General features: G+C 40.4%; 1 protein-coding gene across 6 annotated transcripts in view; it reads right to left on the reverse strand.

Moving 5' to 3' along the window:
• Positions 1 to 23,777, reverse strand: part of ITSN1 (intersectin 1) — a 242,598-nt gene that overhangs the window by 162,206 nt on the left and 56,615 nt on the right. For all 6 annotated transcript variants that reach the window (XM_069548934.1, XM_069548931.1, XM_069548932.1 and 3 more), the window contains exons 2-4: positions 9,038 to 9,097; positions 6,803 to 6,895; positions 5,761 to 5,824 (exon numbers count right to left, since the gene is read on the reverse strand). In XM_069548934.1, coding sequence (XP_069405035.1) covers positions 5,761 to 5,824; positions 6,803 to 6,895; positions 9,038 to 9,065 — 185 coding nt within the window. In that variant the 5' untranslated portion in view covers positions 9,066 to 9,097. The remainder of the gene's footprint in view (positions 1 to 5,760; positions 5,825 to 6,802; positions 6,896 to 9,037; positions 9,098 to 23,777) is intronic.

Consider the following 23,777-nt stretch of genomic DNA (forward strand, 5'->3'; position numbering starts at 1 on the left):
CGGTGGACCCGCGTGTAGCCCTTCTGAAACTTACCTTGTCTGTATCACACGATTCAGGGGAAAGAAGGACCTGTCTCCGCTCCATCTCATTCACTGCATCAGACAGCTCCTTTAGGAGGCCACCTCACCCACAAAGGCTCATCGCAGGCTGCTCACCTCCCCCGTCCAGATTAATCTGGTCCAGTCACTCACAATCTCTTTGTTTATTCACCCAACAACAACAAAATTTTTTGGCTTTGCAGCACAGCTTGTGAGATCTTAGTTCCCCAACTAGGGATTGAACTCAGGTCACCTCAGTGAAAGTGCGGAGCCCTAACCACTAGACCGCCAGGGAATTTCCCAACAAATATCTTTTTAAAAGATCACTTACTAAGGTCTCTATTCAGGAACGAGGCTTACAACAAAGTTCCTGCCCTTATTTCAGTGTAAGCAGACACTTCTTAAGAAAACCAGTCAAATTACACAACATATTGATAAGTGCTATTAAGAAATAAGGGGACTTCGCTGGTGATCCAGCGGTTAGGACTTTGCCTTTCAAGACAGTGGGTGTGGGTTCGATACCTGGTTGGGGACCTAAGATTCTACATACCTCGTGGCCAAAACAAGCCACCAAAACATAAAACTGAAGCAATATTATAACAAATTCAATAAAGACTGGTTCACATCAAAAAATCTTTAAAAAAAAAAAAAAGAAATAAAGCAAAGTAATGGGAAAGAGAAGATGTTGGCAGGAGCAGGTGGGGAGAGGGAAAATTTTATTTTTTTTGCCTTTAAAACTTTTTATTTTGTATCGGAGTATAGCTGATTAAGAAACAATGCTGTGATAGTTTCAGGTGACCAGCCAAGGAACTCAGCCATGCATATACATCTATCCATTCTTCCCCAAACTCTCCTCCCATTCAGGCTGACACACCACATTGAGCAGGATTCTCTGTGCTATACAGTAGGTTCTTGCTGGTTATCCATTTTAAACGCAGCCCTGTGTACATGTCCATCCAAAACTGAGAGGGAAGTACTTTAGGCAAGTGCTCAGGAAGCCCTTCTCAGGGAAGGTGACCCATGAATTGAAACCTGATGGGTCATCAGCCAGATACGTAAGGATCTAGAAGAGCTGCAAGACAGAGAGAGGAAATGCCAAGTGCAATGACCCTGAGGCATTTAAAGAACAGAAAGAAGGTCAGTGAAACCGGAGTGCAAAAAATTAAGCAGGAAATGGTACAAAATAAAAGGGAAACAGCCAAGAGCCCAGTTCACATGGCCCTATGGCCTTGGTAACGACTTTGGGTTTTCTTGTCAGTGAAGAGTTTTAAATGGATTTACCTTTTGGCAGGCGGGGGGTGGGGGGCGGGGGGCGGGGGGGCGGGGGAGTGGCAGTTCGGGGATTTACCTTTTTGAAAGATTGTTGGGTTGTTGCTTGGAGAGTGGAATCTAAAGGGACAAGTGTGAAAGAGAGACTCCAGTCAGGATGGTCAGATCGTGGGCACAGTTATTCGGCCCACTGTGACAAATCAGGATGGTAGCAGAGGAGACAGAAAGTCAGGGGCCAGATTGGGGATACAGTCTGTAACAGAGTCAAAAGTATACGCTGTGCAGGGTAACAAACGGAGAGCAATCAGGCATGGCTCCCACCAGCTGGAGAGATGCTCACGAACATGAACTGAGATGGTGAAGACTCAGGAATGTCCTGGATGACTTCTGGGGTGGGGCCAGGGACTTTAGCAAACTGATCTTCCTGGGGGCTGAAGGCCCTCCTGACATATGCTCAGAGGTTCCTAAGATGGTATCCTAAGGAGTGACTGCCCTGATGCCTGCCCCTAATTTCTGCCTCTGGCTTCCTCCTCCTCTCTCGGGGCCATTTCCAAGCAGGGCTCCCTCTCTTCCCCTCACTTCTCTCCTTAAGAGCTTCTATCTCCACTTTCCACAGCCCCTACTGCCTCTGATTCCAAAGCCCTCATTCAACCACTTTGTCTTCCTTCTACCTTTCTTCTATTCAAGGCTCTTGTCCATTGCCCTCTGCCTTGTTCTTTGCTGTCTCCACACCAGCCTAAGGTTGGAACCATGTTAAGCATTTAAGTCGCCAAAAGATAAGAAGATATTGGTGGGTTTCCTTTCAGCTCCTTGGTAGTAAGACAATTTCTAGGCAGATCAATCATCTTTGGTTACTGTTATAATTTGGCTTTAAACACACTGACTTGACTCCATCCTCTGAGGGAGAATTCAGGATTTCCTGTATTCTTAATTAGAAACTGGACTGGACAGATACGTATCTCCAAAGTTAGTAGGTTACAGTTCCAAAGCTCATAAATAACTGGAGTACAGTTTCTACATGAATTCTAAGAGATATTCCCCAGCAGTCCCCATCACTTCTACATTTCAACTGTGGTCTAGAGCAAAGAAAGAAAGGCGCAAAGAGAAAGAGAAACTAGAAAAAGTTCCTAATTCACAATACAAAAATTTTCTTCTTTTCCATAGGAGTGGCACAGGGACTGCCTAAAACTCTATAGACACAAACCCGCTCCTCTACCAAAAGGGGCAGGGGCTTCCCTTTGACCCCAACAGAAAAACCACATGAGAACACAAGATTAGTATCAAAGACAGGGAGGAAACCTACTTCATCAGGTCAGCTGTCATTTATAAACTTAAAAACCAAAATATGAAGAGGTGAAGTACTGCTCAGGCTTACAAAGGGAATAGGCAACTGTACTGTGTGTGCTCAGCCGCTCAGTTGTGTCTGGCTCTTTGCTACCCCAAGGACTGTAGCCTGCCAGGCTCCTCTGTCCATGGGATTCTCCAGGCAAGAATACTGGAGTGGGTTGCCATTTCCTCCTCCAGGGGATCTTCCCGACCCAGCGATCAAGCCTGCGCCTCAGGAGTCTCCTGACTTGGCAGGTGGATTCTTTACCCACTGAGCCACCTGGGAAGCCCTGAAGAAGCCGGTGCTAAAAGACAGATCTTCCTCACACACTGCATCACACCATTCCAGCAGCTTAGCAGGACATCTGTGCCTCATAAAATTTACAATGAGCTTTCAAAGCTATTTCTCAGGGGAAAAGATGCTTAGAGGTGTGTTTTTTTGATTTGGGGGTTTTTCTTTGGCTAGGAGGGGTCTTAGTTGTAGCATGTGGGCTCCAGTTCCCCAGCCAGGGGTCAGACCCCAGCCCCCTGCATTGACAATGTGGAAGCTTAGCCGCTGGACCACATGGAAGTCCCAACAAGGGTGTAAGTGTTTTTTTTTGTCTCTTCCCCCTAGTAGTAATTCTTGATGAAACTAAAATAAGCCATCACAAATTTAAAAAAATGTCAGAAAAGAAAGATAAAAAACATTTTGGATTTAACCTAAGTCTGCCAACTCATTATCTTCATGTTAATACAATTTTTCACAATGAAAAGAAAAAGTTGGCAAAAATTACTTTAGTGCACTCTGGTAAACAAAATAGAAACAAACAAACAAAAAAAAACAGTTTTGTTTTGTTCTTTTTTAATTTTTGGCTTGTGGCATCTTAGTTTCCTGACCAGGAATCAAACCCAGGCCCCCAGCAGTGGAAGTGCAGAGATGTAAGCTCTGGACTGCCAGGGAATTCCCCTATGCCCCACCTCAATTCCTCCACCAAAGAAAAAAAAAGTCTGGAAAATTAGCTGTCTTAATTGAAAGAAGTGAAATTTATTAAACAATACTTTGTTTTTCTCCATTACACTTATTAACATGTGACATTTTTTATGCTGTTATTGACCACCTCCTTCCACTGGATTACAATCTCTATGAAAGCACCATTTGTGTCCCTTTTGTTCATAGCTATGTCCCCAGCACCTACATACAACAGTCATTGGTCCATAGTAGACGTCTGACAGATAGTTTTCCACTGCTGAGTGAACAAATGTTAAGTGAGATCTCCTTGCAGTAATTCATCACAAGACTGCTTCTTGAATGAACCTTCACAGATTATAAATACAGTATAGGAGCAGAATTCAGTGAAAGAAATTAAATCTGGAAAAAGAAGAGTCTAGTGAGTGACCTTGGCTGATTGTATGAGACACAATCACAAGAACACAAAGCAGAAGTTTAACGCAGATGCCACAAGTCTTTCCCATCTAGACTTAGGCACTTACCAGGGCTGCCAGTGCAGTCTCCTGCCTGCAGTGCAGATTTAAGAGACGCAGCTTCAGTCCCTGGGTGGGGAAGCTCCCCTGGAGCGGGGCATGACAATCTACCCCAGTATTCCTGCCTGGAGCATCCCATGGACAGAGGAGCCTGGCGGGCTACAGTCCACAGGGTCGCAAAGAGTCAGACACGCCTGAAGTGACTGAGCACACTTAACTGACATGTCAGTGACCCTGTGCTCACAGACACACGAGTGTTCTGTCTGTCTGTCTACCTCTCTTTGTGTGTTTTCCTCTCTACTTGTTACTTGATTTCAAAAACCTTGTTTGAATTTTCTGCTTCAAATAGATCAGAACTTAGTACAAGAAGGGTATAATAGTTAAAAGGGACAGTCTGGCAGCCAATATGCTGACAACCAGGAGAAAGAAAACAAAGCAGACGCCAAAAAAGCACAGGAATCTGGGTATCATTTAGTTTCAATTCAAATATATCCACTCACAAATAATACATAAATTCCTATGGAAGTTTTGTTATGTTAGAGCACAGTAAATCATTTACATCCTGATGACACTTATAATCAGGCTTATGTATTATAGACTCCACTTAAAGGCAATAAGGAACTATGTCAACTTTATTAATTTCCATAAAATTAAAAATATTTTAAAGTTAATGAACTAAGGGGACAAGCAATTAGTTGGATAATTCAGTCAAGGTGGAACCCCCAGTCCCTGATGATGACAGCAGGCACCTTCCTGAAGTTTTGTTTTGAGGACCTGTAATGTGCCAGGGCCCACACTAAGGTCTTTGTATACAGTTTCTCTGCTAAACCACTCAATACTCCTATAAATAAATATGCATCTTCCCATTTTCTAGATTTGAAAACTGAGGCTGACAGGGAGAGAATAAATACATGCTCCAAACCATAAAGATAGATAGTTGTACAGATGATGCAAACTACATATCATGTGTTCTTTTCACTACAGCAAGCTGTCTCCACAACACTAAGAGACCCAGGGAAATGAAGAATCAACTGTAAGAACCATCCATTGCAGGAAAACATGGCCTCTTGGCCAAAGAATTCACCATAGTTTCCCAAAGTCATAGACCTAGTACCCAAAACTATACTGGCCACTCTTTTTCATTCACTCTCTTTCCAACGGTTTCAAAAGACTGAGTACTTATTTGTGCCAGTTAATCAAGGGATTCACCAATATTTATTATGTGCTCACCTTATATAACATTGTAATAAATACTGTTTTTTTTCACTCTTTCATTGGTTATTTCCCTATTCAGCCTCAAATATTTTCTTTGCCTTTTATTCAATGAAAGATGCAATACCATCACATTATAAACCAAGAAATGTGGGACACTCAGTTGAGTATAGGTGATGTGAATGAAGCCAAAACAATTCGTGAGAAAATATCAAAACGCAGATTTCTCAACTGGGAAGTCAAATTTACAACAGTGTTATCTTGGAAATGTCACCACTTTTTCTTTTTTAAGTTCTATATCAGAAAGATAATTTCCAGAAGTATTTCTCTGGTGGAAGCATATTTCAGACTAGAGATACATGTTTTCCTTCTATAATTTAAGAAATTAAGATTAGATATTACTGAACTATTTTTTTTACAACCTTCTATATATATGAAGCTCCAACTTACCATATCTGTGCTAAAACAGGCTGAGGTAACCCAGATTGAAAAAAAAAGTTTCTAGCTTGATCACCTGTAAATTAAATGGATAAAGTTTTAGAAGAAAATAGTGGATGACAAAAAACTCCTATGTCAAAATTACAAAAATGAAAGAGCCTAATAATCTAGTAAATACCAAACTTAATACATTTTAAAAGCCAAATGATAAGTTTATAAGTAACAATAAAATGAATACATCAGCATTGACTTTAGAATGTAACACTTAAAAAAAATGTCTACCATTATGTCAGGGTAGACTGTCTATGTTAATAAATCTGCTAGTAATTAAAATGGTAACAGCTACATATTATGACAAAGTGTACCTACAGGAATCCCCAAGAAACTGATGACCCATACTTCTACTTTACAAGAGTTCTTTGTTATCCCCATTTACCTATACTTCAAATTATTGGTACTGCTAACATATTTATGGAGAATGAGTAACAATGATCAAAAGAGTGACATCAATGACTAAGAATTAATAAGTTAGAGAGAACTGAGAAAAACATACACAAAAACAAGTCTCCAAGAAATCTAGATTCCATTTTCTCTAAAGCTAATTTCTGAAAAGTAATCAAACAGGAAAGAAACTAGAAAAGGCAAAGTATAAACGAATCTTTAAGGACACAGTAATAAACAAAATGTTTTTAAATGTTCATCTCTCTTAATTTACTCAAGTTTCTCAAGCCAAGTTCAAGGTCAGAACTAAGGAAGTGTTTTTACTCAAGGACCACAGTCCAATGCTACAATTACTTAAAGAATGTGATCCATTAATTTAACCAATTCCCACCAGTGATATGCCTAAAACAGTGACTTGGCATCCATTAAAAACTGCAGAAAGGCTTGAGTGCATTGGAGGAAAAGTAACTGTGAAAATACAGAATCCAGGCTAAGTCAAAGTAAGTAAAGTATATCTTTGGTCATAGGTGCCCACCTTCACTCTGCATAATAGATTTTCCACAGATATATGCACTATGGTAAGTAAAAATGTCAAAATACTGACTCCAATTACCAGTAATAAATCCAGATATTGGCTTTAAACTATGGAACTGTTGATCATGCTTTGCTCTTTCCTCTACAGTTATGGCCCAAATATCCAGGCTGCCTACAAGCCAAAGAAAAGACAAAGGAATTATTCAACAAAAAAAGAAAAACAACGTGCTCACACAGTTTCCACAGCACTTATATGGTCAGTATATTATAAACCATTTAATAAATTACCATCTGTTTGTCCTTGGAAGTTGTGAATATAAAGTTAGAAAACTAAGAGTAGCCACACACACAGTACTATGTATATAATAGATAATAATAAGAACTATACAGCATTGGAAACTACTCAATACTCTCCAATGTCCTAAATGGGGAAAGAATCTAAAAAAATAGTAGATGTAAGTCTATGTGCAACTGATTCACTTTGCTGTACAGCAGCAAGTAACACAACACTGTAAATCAACTATATTGCAATAAAATAACTTCTTAAAGGAAAAAAAAGAGAAAAATAAGAGTAAAGCAAGCAAAAAAAAAAGACATTAACATACATTCTTTGTGAAAGTTACGGAAAAATTGAGCTTCACTAAATTAGTATTCTAGTTGATTCCACTAAAATCTTTTTGGAATGATAAAAATACTCAAATACTAGACTGCAGTAACTTTTATAGAATGTAGATTATAATTCACTGAAACTGATTTTAAAAATGGGAAATAAGTATCCTGGAAAAAAAAAAAAAAACAATGACAAACCAGAGAAAACAGGATTAAGTTCTTCAGTTTCAACTCCTGGACTGACCAGATATCCCCTCATTTCTGAGACTGTCCTCACTTTAGGGCTCCACCAGGCTCCTCTGTCCATGGGATTCTCCAGGCAAGAATACTGGAGTGGGTAGTCATTCCCTTCCCCAGGGGATCTGCCTGACCGAGGGATCAAACCCGTGTCTCCTGCATTGGAGGCAGATTCTTTACCATCTGAGCCACGAGGGGAGCCCCCTTTAGTACGAGGTCTCCTCACATGAATTCACCAAAATAACTCTTGATTACATAGGAAAAAGGCTTTCAGAAGTTCAGATGTCTTCCCAAATGGTGGGAACAGACAATACATGAAGGGGCAGGTCTGATATGACAGTGATAGTCAGAGCAGCAATTCATTCCGTCACTGGAACTGTACTTGCTGAAAGCTTTGTATGTGCCAGGCACTGAGACAGACATCAGGGATAAGAGGGCGAGCCAGGCAGATCAGATCCCTCACAGGTCCTACAGTCCTCAGCATCTGCGGCCCTGTCAAAATTCGCCGAGTAAAAGCAAACCCCAACAAACAAACAAACAAAACAAAAATGTGCTCAGTGATTAAGAAGGGGGACAAAGACAAAACACAAAATAAAATAATAACATGAATGGTTTTGAAAAGATTGCAGATTTCTGCACTAAGAATCCCACAGACTTTTCCTGATGTGATCACAGGAATGAGGCTTTGGGCTGCCTTACTCTCTTCATGGGGACCAGGTGCGACAGTTGCCAAGAGATACTTTGGCAACTGTATCTCTTTAAAACAAAACAAAACATGGTCAGTAAGGGAAACCAACATTTAACACTTTCCTAATAATCTTAGGGAAGATTACCTGAAAAGAAAATTTTGTGCAGGTTGATGTTTCAAATAGATAAACTAAAGCAAAACAAAAATTCCATGCTTCAAATCCAGTCTTCCAAAGTACAGAATATAAATGACCCAGTCACCTAAACAAATAAATTGAAGAAAACAACAAAACAAAACAGAGATGGGGGGAGGGGGGTGGTTCACTAACAAAGCAACTAAAGAGACACATGAACTAATTTCACTGTGTCTTGTTCAGATCCTGAGTTGAACCAAACTGTAACAAAAAAAATAATAATACCTAAGGAATATCAGGGAAATTTTTAACAGTGACTCGATAGTTGAGGACATTAAGGAATTACTATAAATTTCATTGGAGTAGTAACAGTATCATAGTTATATCTTTAAAAGTGTTACCTTTTAGAAATGTCCACTAAAATATTTGTGGATGAAATGATCTGATATATATGCGAGGTGCTCAAAAGAATCCAGGTGAATCAATATTGACCATAAGTTGATTGATAATCACTGAAACTAAGTGATGGGTTGATTATACTATTCCCTCTACTTATGTGAATATTGAAATCTGCCGTAATACTAAGTTTTTAAAACTACAGTTCCAAAGTAGATTTTAAAAAAAAGACAAAATCTTTGAAAACTTACCACCAAAAGGTGTGGGAAACTGAGCCATGGTTCTGTTACTTTCACCTTGCTAACCGACGCCTGTAATTGAAATGCAGCATTTAAGTTCATGAAAACTTCACTTCTAGGTACTTATAAACACACTAACAGGCCGTCTTTAATGACCTGAAGACTGACACTAGAGCTAGGAGATAACACTGCAAATGAAGGTTACAACGAAGGGCTCATTCACTCATTCCTTCTCTGCACAGTTTCTTAGTCCCGGGTGCAGGGATGGGCACTAAGGAACGTGGATGAAAGCCTCTAGGGCAACAAGAAACTCTCAGTCTGGTGAGCGATCCTATACTATTATCCCACTCATTGCATTGTTGAATGTGTTATTTTTTAAATCTGTCTTTTTCCTAACCATCACATATACTAGTCCATCTGCTTGATGGCTACAACAACTGCTCTTTTTCATTAACACCAGTACATGCAGTGCACTGTCTTCTTTTTTGGTGACTCTTTGCGACCTCATGAACTGTTATCATCAGCAACAAATGCTGGCAGTCATTTTTCCTGAAACAGCAGACCCACTTCATTTTTCGGAACACACACACACAGGATGTTCTCAGTCCTGTCTGACTCTTTGCGACCTCATGGATTTTAGCCCACCAGGCTCGTCTGTGGAATATTCCAGTCAAGAATACAGGAGTGGGTTGCCATTTCCTCCTCCAGGGGATATTCCCGACTCAGGGATTAAACCCATATCTCCTGCGTCTCCTATGCTGGCAGGCAGATTCTTTACCACTGAGTTACCTGGGAAGCCCAAGTACATGCTATGAGGCATGGGGAAAAAAACTAAAATAAAAAAAATCTGAATACAAACTATTACAGAATTTCCATTTGGGGGACTTCCCTGATGGACAGTGGATAGGAACCCACCTGCCAATGCAGGGGACACTGGTTAGATCTTGGACTGGGAAGATTCCACATGCCTTGAAGCAAGTGAGCCCAGGCCCAACTCCTGAGCCGGTGCCTAGAGCCTGCACTCTGAAACAAGAGAAGCCACTGCGAGGAGAGGCCTGTGTGCCACAGTGAACGGCAGCCCCGCTCACCTCAACGAGAGAGCAGCCCTGCTCATCACAACTAGAGGAAAGCCCGTGCAGCAACGGAGACCCAGCAGAGTCATAAATAAATACATTAAGAGAACTTGGTGGAACATCTGTGAAGTGGTTAGCCTGGAAAACTAACCAGAGTGAAGCTGGGGGGTGGGGTGTACTGTCCCAAACAATAAAAGCACTGGTAGACAAAAAGACCACAGAAGGGAGACCAGCCGTTCTGTTTTAAAGTGTTAAGGCAGACCACAAGGAAACTGAATGTGGGAAATAAGTAATAGAATTTTGCCAGATAAGTCCAAAAAGCTTTTATTTTTGTACAAAAAAGTCAAGTGTAAGCATTTATCAAATGGAAGTTGAAAGTCTTATATTAAAAAAAAAAAATCTAACAGTGTGGTTTAAAATCACAGAACAGGAGTGAGTGAAGGCAGAAATTCAACACATACAATGGGATTTCAACCCATACGACCAGTTCAGCTGAGGTGAGCTATCTGTAACAGGGGATATAGAGCTATCAATAATATAACCCCCCCAGCCAAAGACCAGCACAGTGACTAGTGGGCAAGCAAGCAAAGCTTCATCTGTATTTACAGCCGCTCCCCTTCACTCACATTACCGCTTGAGATAGCAAATAACCGTGGCCTTAGAGGTATGTATGAGACAACTTGAACTCACCATATGTTTAGGATTGAAGTGAAGGCAGAATATCCTGAGATTGCCATTAAAGCACCGAAAAGCCTGCTTCCGTTCCTGCAAAGATAGGATACTATCTTTGCGAAACAGGAGATTACGGAGTAAACTGGACATAAGCAAGCACACTTTGGATGTCACTGTCTCCCATCACCCCCAGATGGGACCATCTAGTCGCAGGAAAACAAGCTCAGGGCTCCCACTGAGTCTGCATTACGGTGAGTGGGATATTTCATTATATATCACAATGTAATAATAAAAGAAGTAAGAATTATCCTGAATAAAAGAAGTAAGAATTATTCCCTCTGCGGAAAAACTGTCTTCCATAAAACTGGTCCCTGGTGCCAAAAAGGTTGGGGACTGCCAATCTACAATGAAAATACACAGGAACGTAGGCATCTACATAAAGGAAACTGGAGATGAGTGTTCTTCTCCCTGAAGAATCAGGGATGCAGGGCCGTTGCCTCAGAACAAGTGCAGAAAGCTCACCAGCTGATGCAATACTTCTGGGAAGATCTGTTGTTCATCAGAGAAGGGAGCACCATGCAACAAGTCTGTCCACCCAACTTTATTAACACTCAGCATTTCTATTTCCTGTAGCCTTTTCTCCATAAATATATAATTGTTTCCTTCTTCTGCACACTTTACATTATAATACATACTTTCCCCAAGTTGGGCTTCCTTGGTAGCTCAGCTGGTAAAGAATCCCCCTGCAATGCAGGAGACCCGCGTTCGATCTGTGGCTTGGGAAGATTCCCTGGAGAAGGGAATGGCTACCCACTCCAGTATTCTGGCCTGGAGAATTTCATTGCAAAGAGTCGGACATGACTGAGCGACTTTCACTTCCCCAAGTTATAAAAAATCTTTTATAAACACATTGCTGGACTTACTTATATCTTTTTAGAGTGAGGCAAACATTCCTATATTTACACATAAAAAATAGAAAAACACTCGGACTAAATATTGAACAATCAAAAAACAGTAAATAGTAGTTTGAAAAGTTTGGCTAAATGTTAGGATTTTTAAGCCAAAAGCTAAAACATGTTTGAGGAAAGTCTTTAACCTTTCTTCATTTCAGCTTCAGAAAGGGGAGCTAATCACAGAAAGTTACAAAATAAATATGATTCTGAATTTCAATATTTACATTAAAATTCAAATTTTAATGTATTTAAAGTAGAAGACACCTCTGTAAATGTATATTTATAAAAGTTATAGGTCATCCTTAAAACAGTATTAAAATGTCACTTTGCATAAAAACTGTGTTAAAATACATGTTATTTGATTCAGTATTTTGCTATCATAAAGGGAGATTAATTACTCAAAAAATATTAAATGATTTTAAAAAATAAAATACAAAATATGTATAATTGGTCTCTAGCACAGTAAAATACAAAAAAAGGCAAAAATTAATTATGAGGAATAAAATTTCTAAACTCAATTATTGGCACAGTTTAAAACCTTTAACTTTATATTAAATAAACTTTGTAAAATGTCTTTAAAAATAGGTATGTCATATAATTCTTCCTAACTTCTTGGAGGTTTGAAAATTTTCTAACACATTATAAAATTAAAGGGGGGGAATAGGTAAATATAAAAATGAGTGTTGGGATGAGTTAATTCAAACATGTACTCATTCACAGAAAAAGAAATCCTCACAATTACATAATTCCAGTAATTAGCAGAATTCTAACAACCAAAGCAGGACTTAGTTAAGGATTAGTGATCAAAAGACCAAAACGAGATCATGAACATAGAGTACCTATTTTTATACTTAATTAATGCCCATACTCTCACAAAATCTTGGAATCATCTTATATAAAGAAGCAAAATGGGTGAGAGGACTTGGGAGACTGGGGCTGTACCTATACACCACTGAACTCGGCACACAATAGGTAACTGATGAGAACATACTGTATAGCACACGGACTCAACTTACTGCGCTGTGTGCACTGAGTGGAAATGAAGGCCAAACGGGAGGGGATATATGTGTGTGTGTGGCTGAGTCATTCTGCTGTACAGAAGGAACTAACGGGAGCTTCCGTCGTAGCTCAGCTAGTAAAGAATCCACCTGCAATGCAGGAGACCTAGGTTCAATCCCTGGGTTGGTAAGATCCCCTGGAGAAGGAAATGGCAACCCACTCCACTATTCTTGCCTGGAGAATCCCATGAACAGAGGAGCCTGGTCCACGGGGTCGCAAAGAGTCAGACATGACGAAGCATAGCGCAGCAAAGAAACTGACAGAACATTGTAAAACAACTACCCTCCAATAAAAATTATACTTTTCTTAAAGCAAGAAGGAAAAGTCCCAACAACTAGACAAGCAAAGCCTACAGAAGAGGCAGAGACTTGAACTAATGCTGTGAACACACCATTGACCTATGTTGGTTGCTAGATTCCTAACCAGAGAATACTTGGTCTCAATATTTAAAGATATAATCTTAGTAGAGAAGGTATTTTATGTACAATGGAACATTTATAAGCAAATTAGGCTTATATTCTCCCCACTATTCTTCTTCTTCTTGTTTTTGTTGTTTAGCCACTAAGTGCAGTCCAAATTCTTTGAGACTCCATGGACTGTAGCCCACCAGGTTCCTCTCTCCATGAAATTTTCCAGGCAAGAATACTGGAGTGGGTTGTCATTACCTCTTCCAAGGTACCTTCCCAAGTCAGGGATCACACTCTCATCTCCTGCACTGGCAAGAGGATTCTTTACCAAACACTAAGTCTTATCAAATCACTGAGCTTTATTGAACACTGAGCCAAAGAGTGATTCTTTACCAAACCAGGGGAGCCTTAAATTTACAGTATTCCAACAGTTCTAGGTTGCAGGCAACTACTTATACTGCCAGAGAAAGGCGAGCTGGCTAGAAGGTATCAGAAGGCAGAGAGGTAAGGAAACAAGAGACCTATTCTTCCTCATATTTAAAATAACTTTATCACTGGCCTGCATTTTCACAGATCTATTGTCTACATGCAGTTCACAGTGTCCTTTTCTAATATTCAGGCTAATTTATTTGAAATAGATTCTCGTGGTACTAAGGCAATAATGATGACTGCAGCCATGAAATTAAAAGACGCTTACTCCTTGGAAGAAAAGTTATGACCAACCTAGATAGCATATTCAAAAGCAGAGACATTACTTTGCCGACTAAGGTCCATCTAGTCAAGGCTATGGTTTTTCCTGTGATCATGTATGGATGTGACAGTTGGACTGAGAAGAAGGCTGAGCACCAAAGAATTAATGCTTTTGAACTGTGGTGTTGGAGAAGACTCTTGAGTCCCTTGGACTGCAAGGAGATCCAACCAATCCATTCTGAAGGAGATCAGCCCTGGGATTTCTTTGGAAGGAATGATGCTAAAGCTTTAACTTCAGTACTTTGGCCACCTCATGCGAAGAGTTGACTCATTGGAAAAGACTCTGATGCTGGGAGGGATTGGGGGCAGGAGGAGAAGGGGACGACAGAGGATGAGATGGCTGGATGGCATCTCGGACTCGATGGACGTGAGTCTGAGTGAACTCCGGTAGTTGGTGATGGACAGGGAGGCCTGGCGTGCTGCAATTCATGGGGTCGCGAAGAGTCGGACACAACTGAGCGACTGAACTGAACTGAAGGCAATAAACTTTAAATTCATTTCTTACAAAAATCTATTTTTAAAATTTTGAAGTAAAGTTGCTCAAAAGATTTAGTTTTATGTTAAAGGACCTACAGGATAGCAACGTACAGAAGAAAAAATTTTAATTTCTGGAAATTTGGCATCAATAAAACATTGAGAAAGAAAGGAAAAGAAAACTGTCAAAATGTGAGACAAAAATGAAAGTATAAGCAACAATAAAATACCTTGTAAGGTACAAAAATATTTTCAGGAATACACAAAAGTACATAATATATCATGATATTATCTGGTATTTGAGAGTTGTGATAGTCTGGTTTCAGGCACTGTTCTACTCATATCAACCACTACCACCACCACCACCACCACTATCCCACCCCATCCCACTCCCTCATTCTAGAATAAAAATGGAAAGGAATCACAAAAATTAAAATTTAAAAAAAAACTACTCCCCCCATATCTCTTACTTTTGGAGGCCATTACATCTCTAAGAATTCAAAATTAGAAAACCTTAAAAAAATGAAATCTCTATTTAAAAAAAAAATAAAAGTCTGCAATGAATGGAAAACAACTAGAAGAGTCTACACCCCTGCGTTTTAAGCAAGCCTTACACCAAATTCCAGGCCTGTGAAAAAAACGAGCAGGAGAACAAAAGGCAGGATGTACACAAAGGTCTTTTGAAATACAGAGAAAAGGTACCGAAAGCCACACAATACATGGACAAAGGGACTGACAAATCCCAAACACGCAGCCAGCCTGATCAATGTCGAACTGTCATGTCTGAAGTCATGGGCCTCAAATGCAGCTTCTCAATGTGCCACTGTTTGAAGTTGAACAAGATGGCCTGTAAGGGATGTGCAGCTTGCTCATGAGTAAGATTTTAAAACTGCGTGAAGGGTGAAGAACCCAATAAAAGAGAGAACTAAGTTCAAAGAGACAATGTCAATGTTCTATCTGAAAAGCTGGAGTAAATATCAAGCTGTCCTCTCAAAAGAGAACAGGCATGCCTCCCGGGTTTCCGTTGTTGAGGAAAGGCGTGGTGGCAGGGGAATGAGGTGAGGAGGGGACGGGTCAGGAGCGGCCAACGGCCAGCAAGCACTGTCAGGCCCAGCTGTCAGCACGTCTCTGGGCAACACACACTGGCATTTCAGACGACGTGTCCACTCACCCCTGCTTACGTTCCACAAAGAGAAATGCCATGGAATCTTGCCTATGGAGCTCCTAAATCACCCTTATTTTAATATTTGCAATAGGAGAGAATTCAGCAGGGAGCAATAAAACCAAAGCATAGCTACAAAGTTGAAAAATGAGGGACAGAAAACAAAAAGACAGAATAAAGGCATTCGTGCTTTAAGACAGAAATGGAAATTAACCAGCCCCTCTCTGAAGCTTATTGGCACCTCCAGACCACCAACCAGTTGCCGAGTCACATCTGAGAAGTAAGTCATTAACTTACAGCTTGTCTAACGCTTCTAAGATACCAGATTCTTGAACACTAAGCTGCAGATAGGACAACCATTCATAAAGCTTCAATAAGTGAGGGACTTTATTTCTTCCAGAAGGTCCCATTTTCAAGAGGGTTATTAAGAATAAAACAGTTATCACTGGGGTGGGGGGGGAACAGTATCACTGAGAGGCACTAAAAGCTAAAAAAGTAATTCCTGGAAGAAAGCAGATTACCCCAAATCAAACATCAATAATTTTAAGAATCCATGAGTGGATATGTATATATACAGCTGATTCACAGTATTGCACAGCAGATACTGACAAAACACTGCAAAGCAATTATACGCCAATTAAAAAAATAATTTAAAACAACATAAAATTAAAAACTATACTAAGATACCATCAAAAAAAAATCAATGAGTGGGAGAGGGGCATTTCAGACTAAATTTTATTTTAAATATAAATCTTTCGGAACCTCAAGATTATCTGGCAATTAATGAGATTATATAAATTTAACGTATTATCAATCCACTTTCCAGTTTCTTCCTAAATAAAAATAAGTGACAAAAAATTGAAAATTTCACAGGTAACTAAACACTTATCACATGGTGGGGGGGGGGGGAGTAATGAATTTGGTAATGGGAGAAAAAACTGTTGTCCTCTGTGTCATGTGGATAAATCCAGTCACTAAAAGGAGACGATCTAAAACTTTTCTTCCAAATAAAAACTGAATTCTCAACACACTGCAAGGCACAAGCATATTTAAAAGAAAATATTTAATACTAAAATAACCTTCCATGTTATATCACCAGAAATGATATCACCCTGTCTTAAATCAACACACTGTACTAGTTGGCTACTCTCACCTTTATTGCTAAGGTAAATAAGCTATAAACCTCTAAATACAAGCAGCAACCAAGCAGGGTCTTATCAGTTCTGCTTCGGGAACAGTGATGAAAGCTAGGTAGAGAAAAGTTAGAGGAAGTCTCAGTTTTGGAAAAGAAGTCAAGAAACTACCCAGAAAGCACCAACTGTGCAAAACAGTGCTGTAACATTGAAAAGAGCAAGAAAGCAGAAAGGCCTCCTGCCAGATTTTTAAGCCTCATTCCACAAAAATTGTGCAACAGCTGCAATCAGATAAATTAAATATGAGTTTATGGAGCACAGTAAAAGAAGAAATGAAAATACACATGTTGTACAAAAAACAACCATGTGCTAGTACTGATAAACTGCTCTACATTTGAATATACTCATCAAAATGAAATTTGCCTGCACGGAAGCCTCGATAGGGCTTTCTTGGTGGCTCAGTGGTAAAGAACCTACCTGTCAACGCAGCAGACTCGGGTTCAATCTCTGGGGTCGAGAAGATCCCTTGGAGGAGGAAATGGCAACCCACTCCAGTATTCTTGCCTAGGAAACCCCACAGACAGAGGAGCCTGGTGGGCTGCAGTCCACGGGGTCGCAGGGTTAGACACGACTGAGGAACTGAGCACGAGCACAAAGCTTTAATAATGAGCACACAACTGGGAAGCCAGAGAGCATGTCCATCTTCAACATCTTCACAGATGCAGTGCGCGACAGTTAGACCAACTAACGGTCCTGATGCCAGCAAGTGGAAACCTCAAAGGAGCTTTGTTTCAATCTCTTATTAGAGTCTGTGCTAAAGACTGGTAAGTGTTCACCCAATCAAGAGATAAAGGAAATCTATAGGGCTACCTATTAATAATCTCATCCATGCACAGATGCTGGCTGGCTCCTGCTACAGCTGAACATTTATTTACCAACAGGTGAAGAACAGCCATGAAATTAAAAGATGCTTGCTCCTTGGAAGAAAAGCTATGACCAACCTAGACAGCATATTAAAAAGCAGAGACATTACTTTGCTGACAAAGTTCCATCTAGTCAAAGCTATGGTTTTGTATGAATCTCCCTCTAGTCAAAGCTAGTCATGTATGGATGTGAGACTTGGACCATAAGAAAAGCTGAGCACCGAAGAATTGATGCTTTTGAACTGTGGTGTTAGAGAAGACTCTTGGGAGTCCCTTGGACTGCAAGGAGATCCAACCAGTCCATCCTAAAGGAAATCAGTCCTGAATATTCATTGGAAGAACTGATGCTGAAGCTCCAGTACTTTGGCCATCTGATGCGAAGAACTGACTCCTTTGAAAAGACCCTGATGCTGGGAAAGACTGAAGGCAAAAGGAGAAGGGGACGACAAAGGATGAGATGGTTGGATGGCATCACCGACTCGATGGACATGAGTTTGAGCAAGTTCCAGGAATTGGTGATGGACAAGGAAGCCTGGTGTGCTGCAGTCCATGGGGTCACAAACAGTTGGACACAACTGAGCGACTGAACTGACCTGAAAGAACAAGCGATGTCCAAAGAAAAAAAGCCTTACTGTAACATCAATGAAAAGTGACTGAGTGCCATGAATGAAAGTAAAGGACAATACAGTCATTAACAAAAGCCAACTGTGCCCTGGTAGGTGACCTAAAGGATGTCTATGCAGGACAAGATTTATGACACAAGGAACTTTTAGGGCTAAAAAACTATTCAGTGACATTAGCATCACTAAACACTCAGCAGACTGCAGCCAACAGAAAACCAGAGTGTTTCAGGAGACAACAGATACATGATTCAAATCTTTAATTTCACTTCACTTGACTGAATTACACTGAAATATATTTAAGCCTGAGAAAAAAAGACAAAAGCTGAAAAGAATCCTGGTCATCATTTACTAAGGATTTCACTCAATTTAAGTGGAAGTGGCTAGCTGTACCATTAAAGTACAGAAAAGAAACTTAGAAGTTTCTGTTAAAAATCACAAATACACTGTGCTCTGGAATAAAATTGAAAAAGAAAATTCCAAGTTTTCTCAATTTCATACTTTCTTTAAAAAGGTTCAATTTCTTATAATATGAAAAACCTTAGAGAAGCCACTTTTATTCTTAAAATGTGAATTCTAGTTCAGTTTATCCAGAATTACAATTTAAGCATGTTTCCACATGTAAAGTTGACTGCATTTGATTTAAATGTTGTGGAATCCAGTAGAGCTATTTATAATTCCAAATAACATTCAAAAGATTTTGAAAAGATAACTATTGTTACTGAAGGGAAGAAAAGTTAATTTATTCAATATGCAGTTCACTGATTAACACTCATCTGTGTGGACATTATTAAACTAACCCTTTTATTTCCTCTCTGACAAAGCTTTTCTTATTTTCTTTACACCCCAACCTTTAAAATGGACCTTACAAAGTTTTTGTCAAATGGAAATTTTAATTGAGAATTTGAACCAACTTAATTAAGGTCAATCCAGCGTGGAAAGTTCACCACAAAAGAATGAAGTAAAACCTCAAAATAAGTAAGTTTATAATTGCAGATTTCCAGTATTAATAACTGTAACAACTAGAGCCCCCTCTCCCGCTGCTGGTGGGAGGACGAACTGTTTTATATCTCCTTTGGAAAGCAATGTGACAATAATGTTCCAAGGGTGAAAAAATGTTCTTTACCCAAGTAACCAATAATTCAACTCCTGGGAATGTGCCCTAAGAAAATAGTTAAAATGTCCAAAGCTGTTTACTGTGACCCCTTGTGGTCCAGTGGTTAAGAATCTGCCTGCCAGTGCATGGGTTTGATCCCTGGTCTGGGAAGATCCCTCCCACCATGGAGCAACTAAGTCCCAGGTGTCACAGCTACTGGGCCCATGCTCTGCAGCAAGAGCAGCCAACACAGCCAGGAGAGAGCAGTTCCCGCTCGCTGCAACTAGAGAGAGCCCACAGGCAGCAACTAAGAGCCAGGGCAGCCAGACACAGGGAGAGACAATCCTCGATAAACTGAACAATTATCTTTTATCTTCAGAACATCTGAACATTAATATTTTCTCCCTTCTGTGGTTTTATTTCAATAGGTGAGATCCAGGAATTTGACTGAAAAATGTTACTCTGCTGTGTATAGAAAAATAGAACTGTATACAGAGAGATAAATGGTCACACCATCTATCTGGAATTCTAGTAAAGCTGCTAACGTTTAAATCTCCCTCCTTCCTGCCATCTGAGCATGTTGCTGCGGTGGCATTCATGGCCCTTACAACAGCGCTGGCAGCAGCAAGGCCAGGAGCAACTCTCAAAGACAGGCAGACTTCACTTGACTGTGAGAGTAGGTCAGCAAGAGTTAACTGAGCGTCACAGGCACAGTCCAGTTCAGAAAAGGATCACCAGCTTCAGGCTGGCCGTGGATCTTGTGGAAGTTATTTAAACTATTTCTAAACTTTAGAGGCTTTATCTATAAAATACAGATAACAGTACCTAGTTTATTGACCAAAAAACAAAAAAACAAAAAACAAAACTCATCATGCCAAAGACTCTCTCCTTGATCAAACTTTAACCAGGCTCCTCTGAGCCCCCTTCTGGATGAGGGCTCAGCCTTGGCCCTGCCCTGTCCTTTCTCCCTAGCCCAGTTTAGCAAGAATCCTCTAGTCCGTTTAACAGAGCATCCCTACCCGTGATTACATCTGATAACTGATCAAGTCCCTCAACTCCAACTTTTGATGTACCAGTCCTGGGCTTGCCTTTTGCAACATTCCTGTTAGGTCAATATAGCAACAATATCCTCCCATGAATGGATGCCTCCTTTTAATAAATTTCCATCCACTGACCACCCGCCTCCCCATACCCACCCGCCGCCCTTCATCCTGCCCCTTGGCTATAGATCCCCACTAATCTTTGCTGTACTCAGAGTTGAGTTGCAACTGTCTCCTCTGTTGCAATAGTCTTCAATAAAGTCTTCCTTACAATTTTAACAAGTGTCAGAATAAGCTTTTGTTTAACAAGGGGAAATCAGTGTGAATGTAAATAAAATGCTTGGAACACTAACTTACACACTTTTGTTCAGTCATGATTATCACCCAGTAAATATTAAAGACTAACAATGTTTAAACGCTAAACTGTTCAGCTTAAATCAAGTAATGGCTACTTATTACACAACGGTTTTTACTTTTTTTGGCTGTGCTGTGTGGCATAAGGGATCTTAGTTCTCCAACCAGGAATTGAACCCATGCCCCCTGCAATGGAAGTGCAAGGTCTTAACCACTGGGCCTCCAGAGAAGTCCCACAAAACTGTTACTGTGATAAACATAACGATCCACCGAGAGCAACATCTAGGTGCTGCCTCAGAGAGCTCAAATTTAGAACAGGAACAGAGAATCACCCTGGGCATGCTTCATACAACAGTGCACGGCGGGTCAGGGTACAAACTCAGCAGAGAAGAGAAACTGATGAACTGAGTGTAGTGGAAGGGTCACCAGAGAGGCTCTGAAGGAGGAAGACAAGTTGCAGAATCACTGTCAAGGTGGAAGGTGAACACTCAGGAGGAAGGAAACCACCCCAAGGGCAAAGGCGTGAAGGTGGAGCTGAGACTGGACTGTGCCCCACTGGCAACACCTGGGCAAGGGAGCTAATGAAAGATTTAGCAGGAGCGGGCCAGGATCAGATTTACCTTTTCCAATTTACTTTTTCCGGTTTGTGCCCCTCTGGCAACTAAGAAGCGGGATTGGGGAAATGGCCGTTAGAATTCAAATAAATGCATACTATGGAATTGGCAAGAAAACGTAGACACTGCCCATTAACAAGAAAAAAACTGACAAGGGAAAAAAAAAAGAAAACTGAGCACAGACACAGTTTGTAGAAATATACCAAAGGAAAAAAAGACACAAAATTAATATGTCATCATTAGGCAACCTTAAGGATTTTATTTATGGTACAGCTATTACAAATGGGTAACTATTAACTACTGAACTATTCCTACAAAAGAACTAAATTTATCCCCTGCAGAACTCTACCCACACTCCCCCCCCTCTGTCTTCCCTTCTTGACCTGGCTAGTTCTTCTTGCTATTCTAAACTCAGGCCACATGTCCTGTTTGAAAGTCAGAATGGTTTAAGTGGACTTCCTCTACTGTTCTTCTTGCATGCTCTAAGCTTAGGTCTAAATCCACTGTCAACTGTTTGTTCAGTGTGTGTTCCTTAGACAAGACTTCGGTCCCTTGAAAATTAGAACCTGTTTCTGCATTTCTAGCCCTGTTACATGGTTCTAGCCATGTAATGACATGAATGACACGCAATGTATACTGAATGAATGGGTCTTAGAACAAATGAATGTAGGCTGAAAACTCCATGAGGTCACTCTTCCACCTTCAGTGGTCACCTGAATAAATTGAGAACTAAACAAGGAGTCTTTCCACAGTCAGATTCCTGATACACTGTATAATCCTGCAACTCTTAGGAATCAAACTAACTTCAATTCTCCAAAGTGCATAAAGAAGACTGAGTACCGAAGAATTGATGCTTTTGAACTGTGGTGTTGGAGAAGACTCTTGAGAGTCCCCTGGACTGCAAGGAGATCAAACCAGTCCATCCTAAAGGAAATCAGCCCTGAATATTCATTTGAAGGACTGATGCTGGAGCTGAAGCTCCAATACTTTGGCCACCTGATGCGAAGAACTGACTCATTGGAAAAGACCCTGATGCTGGGAAAGATTCAAGGCGAGAGGAGAAGGGGACAACAGAGGATGAGATGGTTGGATGGCATCACCAGCTTAATGGATATGAGTTTGGGCAAACTCCAGGAGAGAGTGAAGGCCAAGGAAAGCCTGGTGTGCTCCAGCCCATAGGGTCACCAAGAGTCGAACACAACTTAGTGACTGAACAACAACAAAGCAAAAGCCAAATATCGATTTCAAAAGTTCCAAGGCATACAAAACATTCCAAGAAAGACAACAGAAGTGAGCTTGCTCCCTAAACGTCACAGTACGACATTAGTCACTCCAATTTTCACATCAATTATCTGGAGTTAAGACAGAAATTCCTAAAACATATTCCAACTAATGAAGCTGATGCTTAAACATACACCTTTTCAAGAAAAAAATAAAGCTTCATAGTTTTATTGAAAACACTGGTGACTTTTTACTTTTTTTCTTAATTTAATGTTTTAAGAGAGGTGAAGCAGCTTCTTCTTTATTGAATAAAACAGGCAACCGTGCTCTAGAAACTTGTTTTTTTGGAAGCAACAATCAAACCCTCCCAAGGTTTCTCTTTATCTGCTCAAAGCACAAGTTTCTCTTAAAAAGTCTTCATTGATTCAGCCCTAAAATCAAATAAATTCAGCTTAACATCAGAGGCTTCCTCTGCTTATTTTATTTACTCAGTACCAAAGTACATTGTCACTGCCTTTTAAGGACCTTTCAAAGCCAGGCAGTTGTCACAGGATGCAGACAATTCAAGTTGTAGGACACAATGAGGGCCACTGACAACTGCCCTGTCTATACACTTCTCCTGAGCAACTCCTCTCACTTGTTCTCAAAAGTTAATTCATTTCCAAGTGAAATTAAAAGACGCTTGCTCCTTGGAAGAAAAGTTATGACCAACCTAGACAGCATATTAAAAAGCAGAGAAATTACTTTGCCAACAAAGGTCCATCTATCTAGTCAAGGCTATCGTTTTTCCAGTAGTCATGTATGAATGTGAGTTGGACTATAAAGAAAACTGAGGGCGGAAGAATTGATGCTTTTGAACTGTGGTGTTGGAGAAGACTCTTGAGAGTCCCTTGGACTGCAAGGAGATCAAATCAGTCAATCCTAAAGGAAATCAGCCCTGAATATTCATTGGAAGGACTGATGCTGAAGCTGAAGCTCCAATACTTTGGCCACCTGATGCGAAGAACTGACTTATTGGAAAAGACCCTGATGCTGGGAAAGATTCAAGGCGAGAGAAGGGAACAACAGAGGATGAGATGGTTGGATGGCATCACTGACTCAAGGGACATGAGCTTGAGTAAACTCCAGGAGTTGGTGATGGACAAGGAGGCCTGGTGTGCTCCAGTCCATGGGGTCACTAACAGTCAGACAGGACTGAGGG

The sequence above is a fragment of the Ovis canadensis genome, chromosome 1 (genome assembly GCF_042477335.2).
Source record: "Ovis canadensis isolate MfBH-ARS-UI-01 breed Bighorn chromosome 1, ARS-UI_OviCan_v2, whole genome shotgun sequence".
Taxonomy (NCBI): domain Eukaryota; kingdom Metazoa; phylum Chordata; class Mammalia; order Artiodactyla; family Bovidae; genus Ovis; species Ovis canadensis.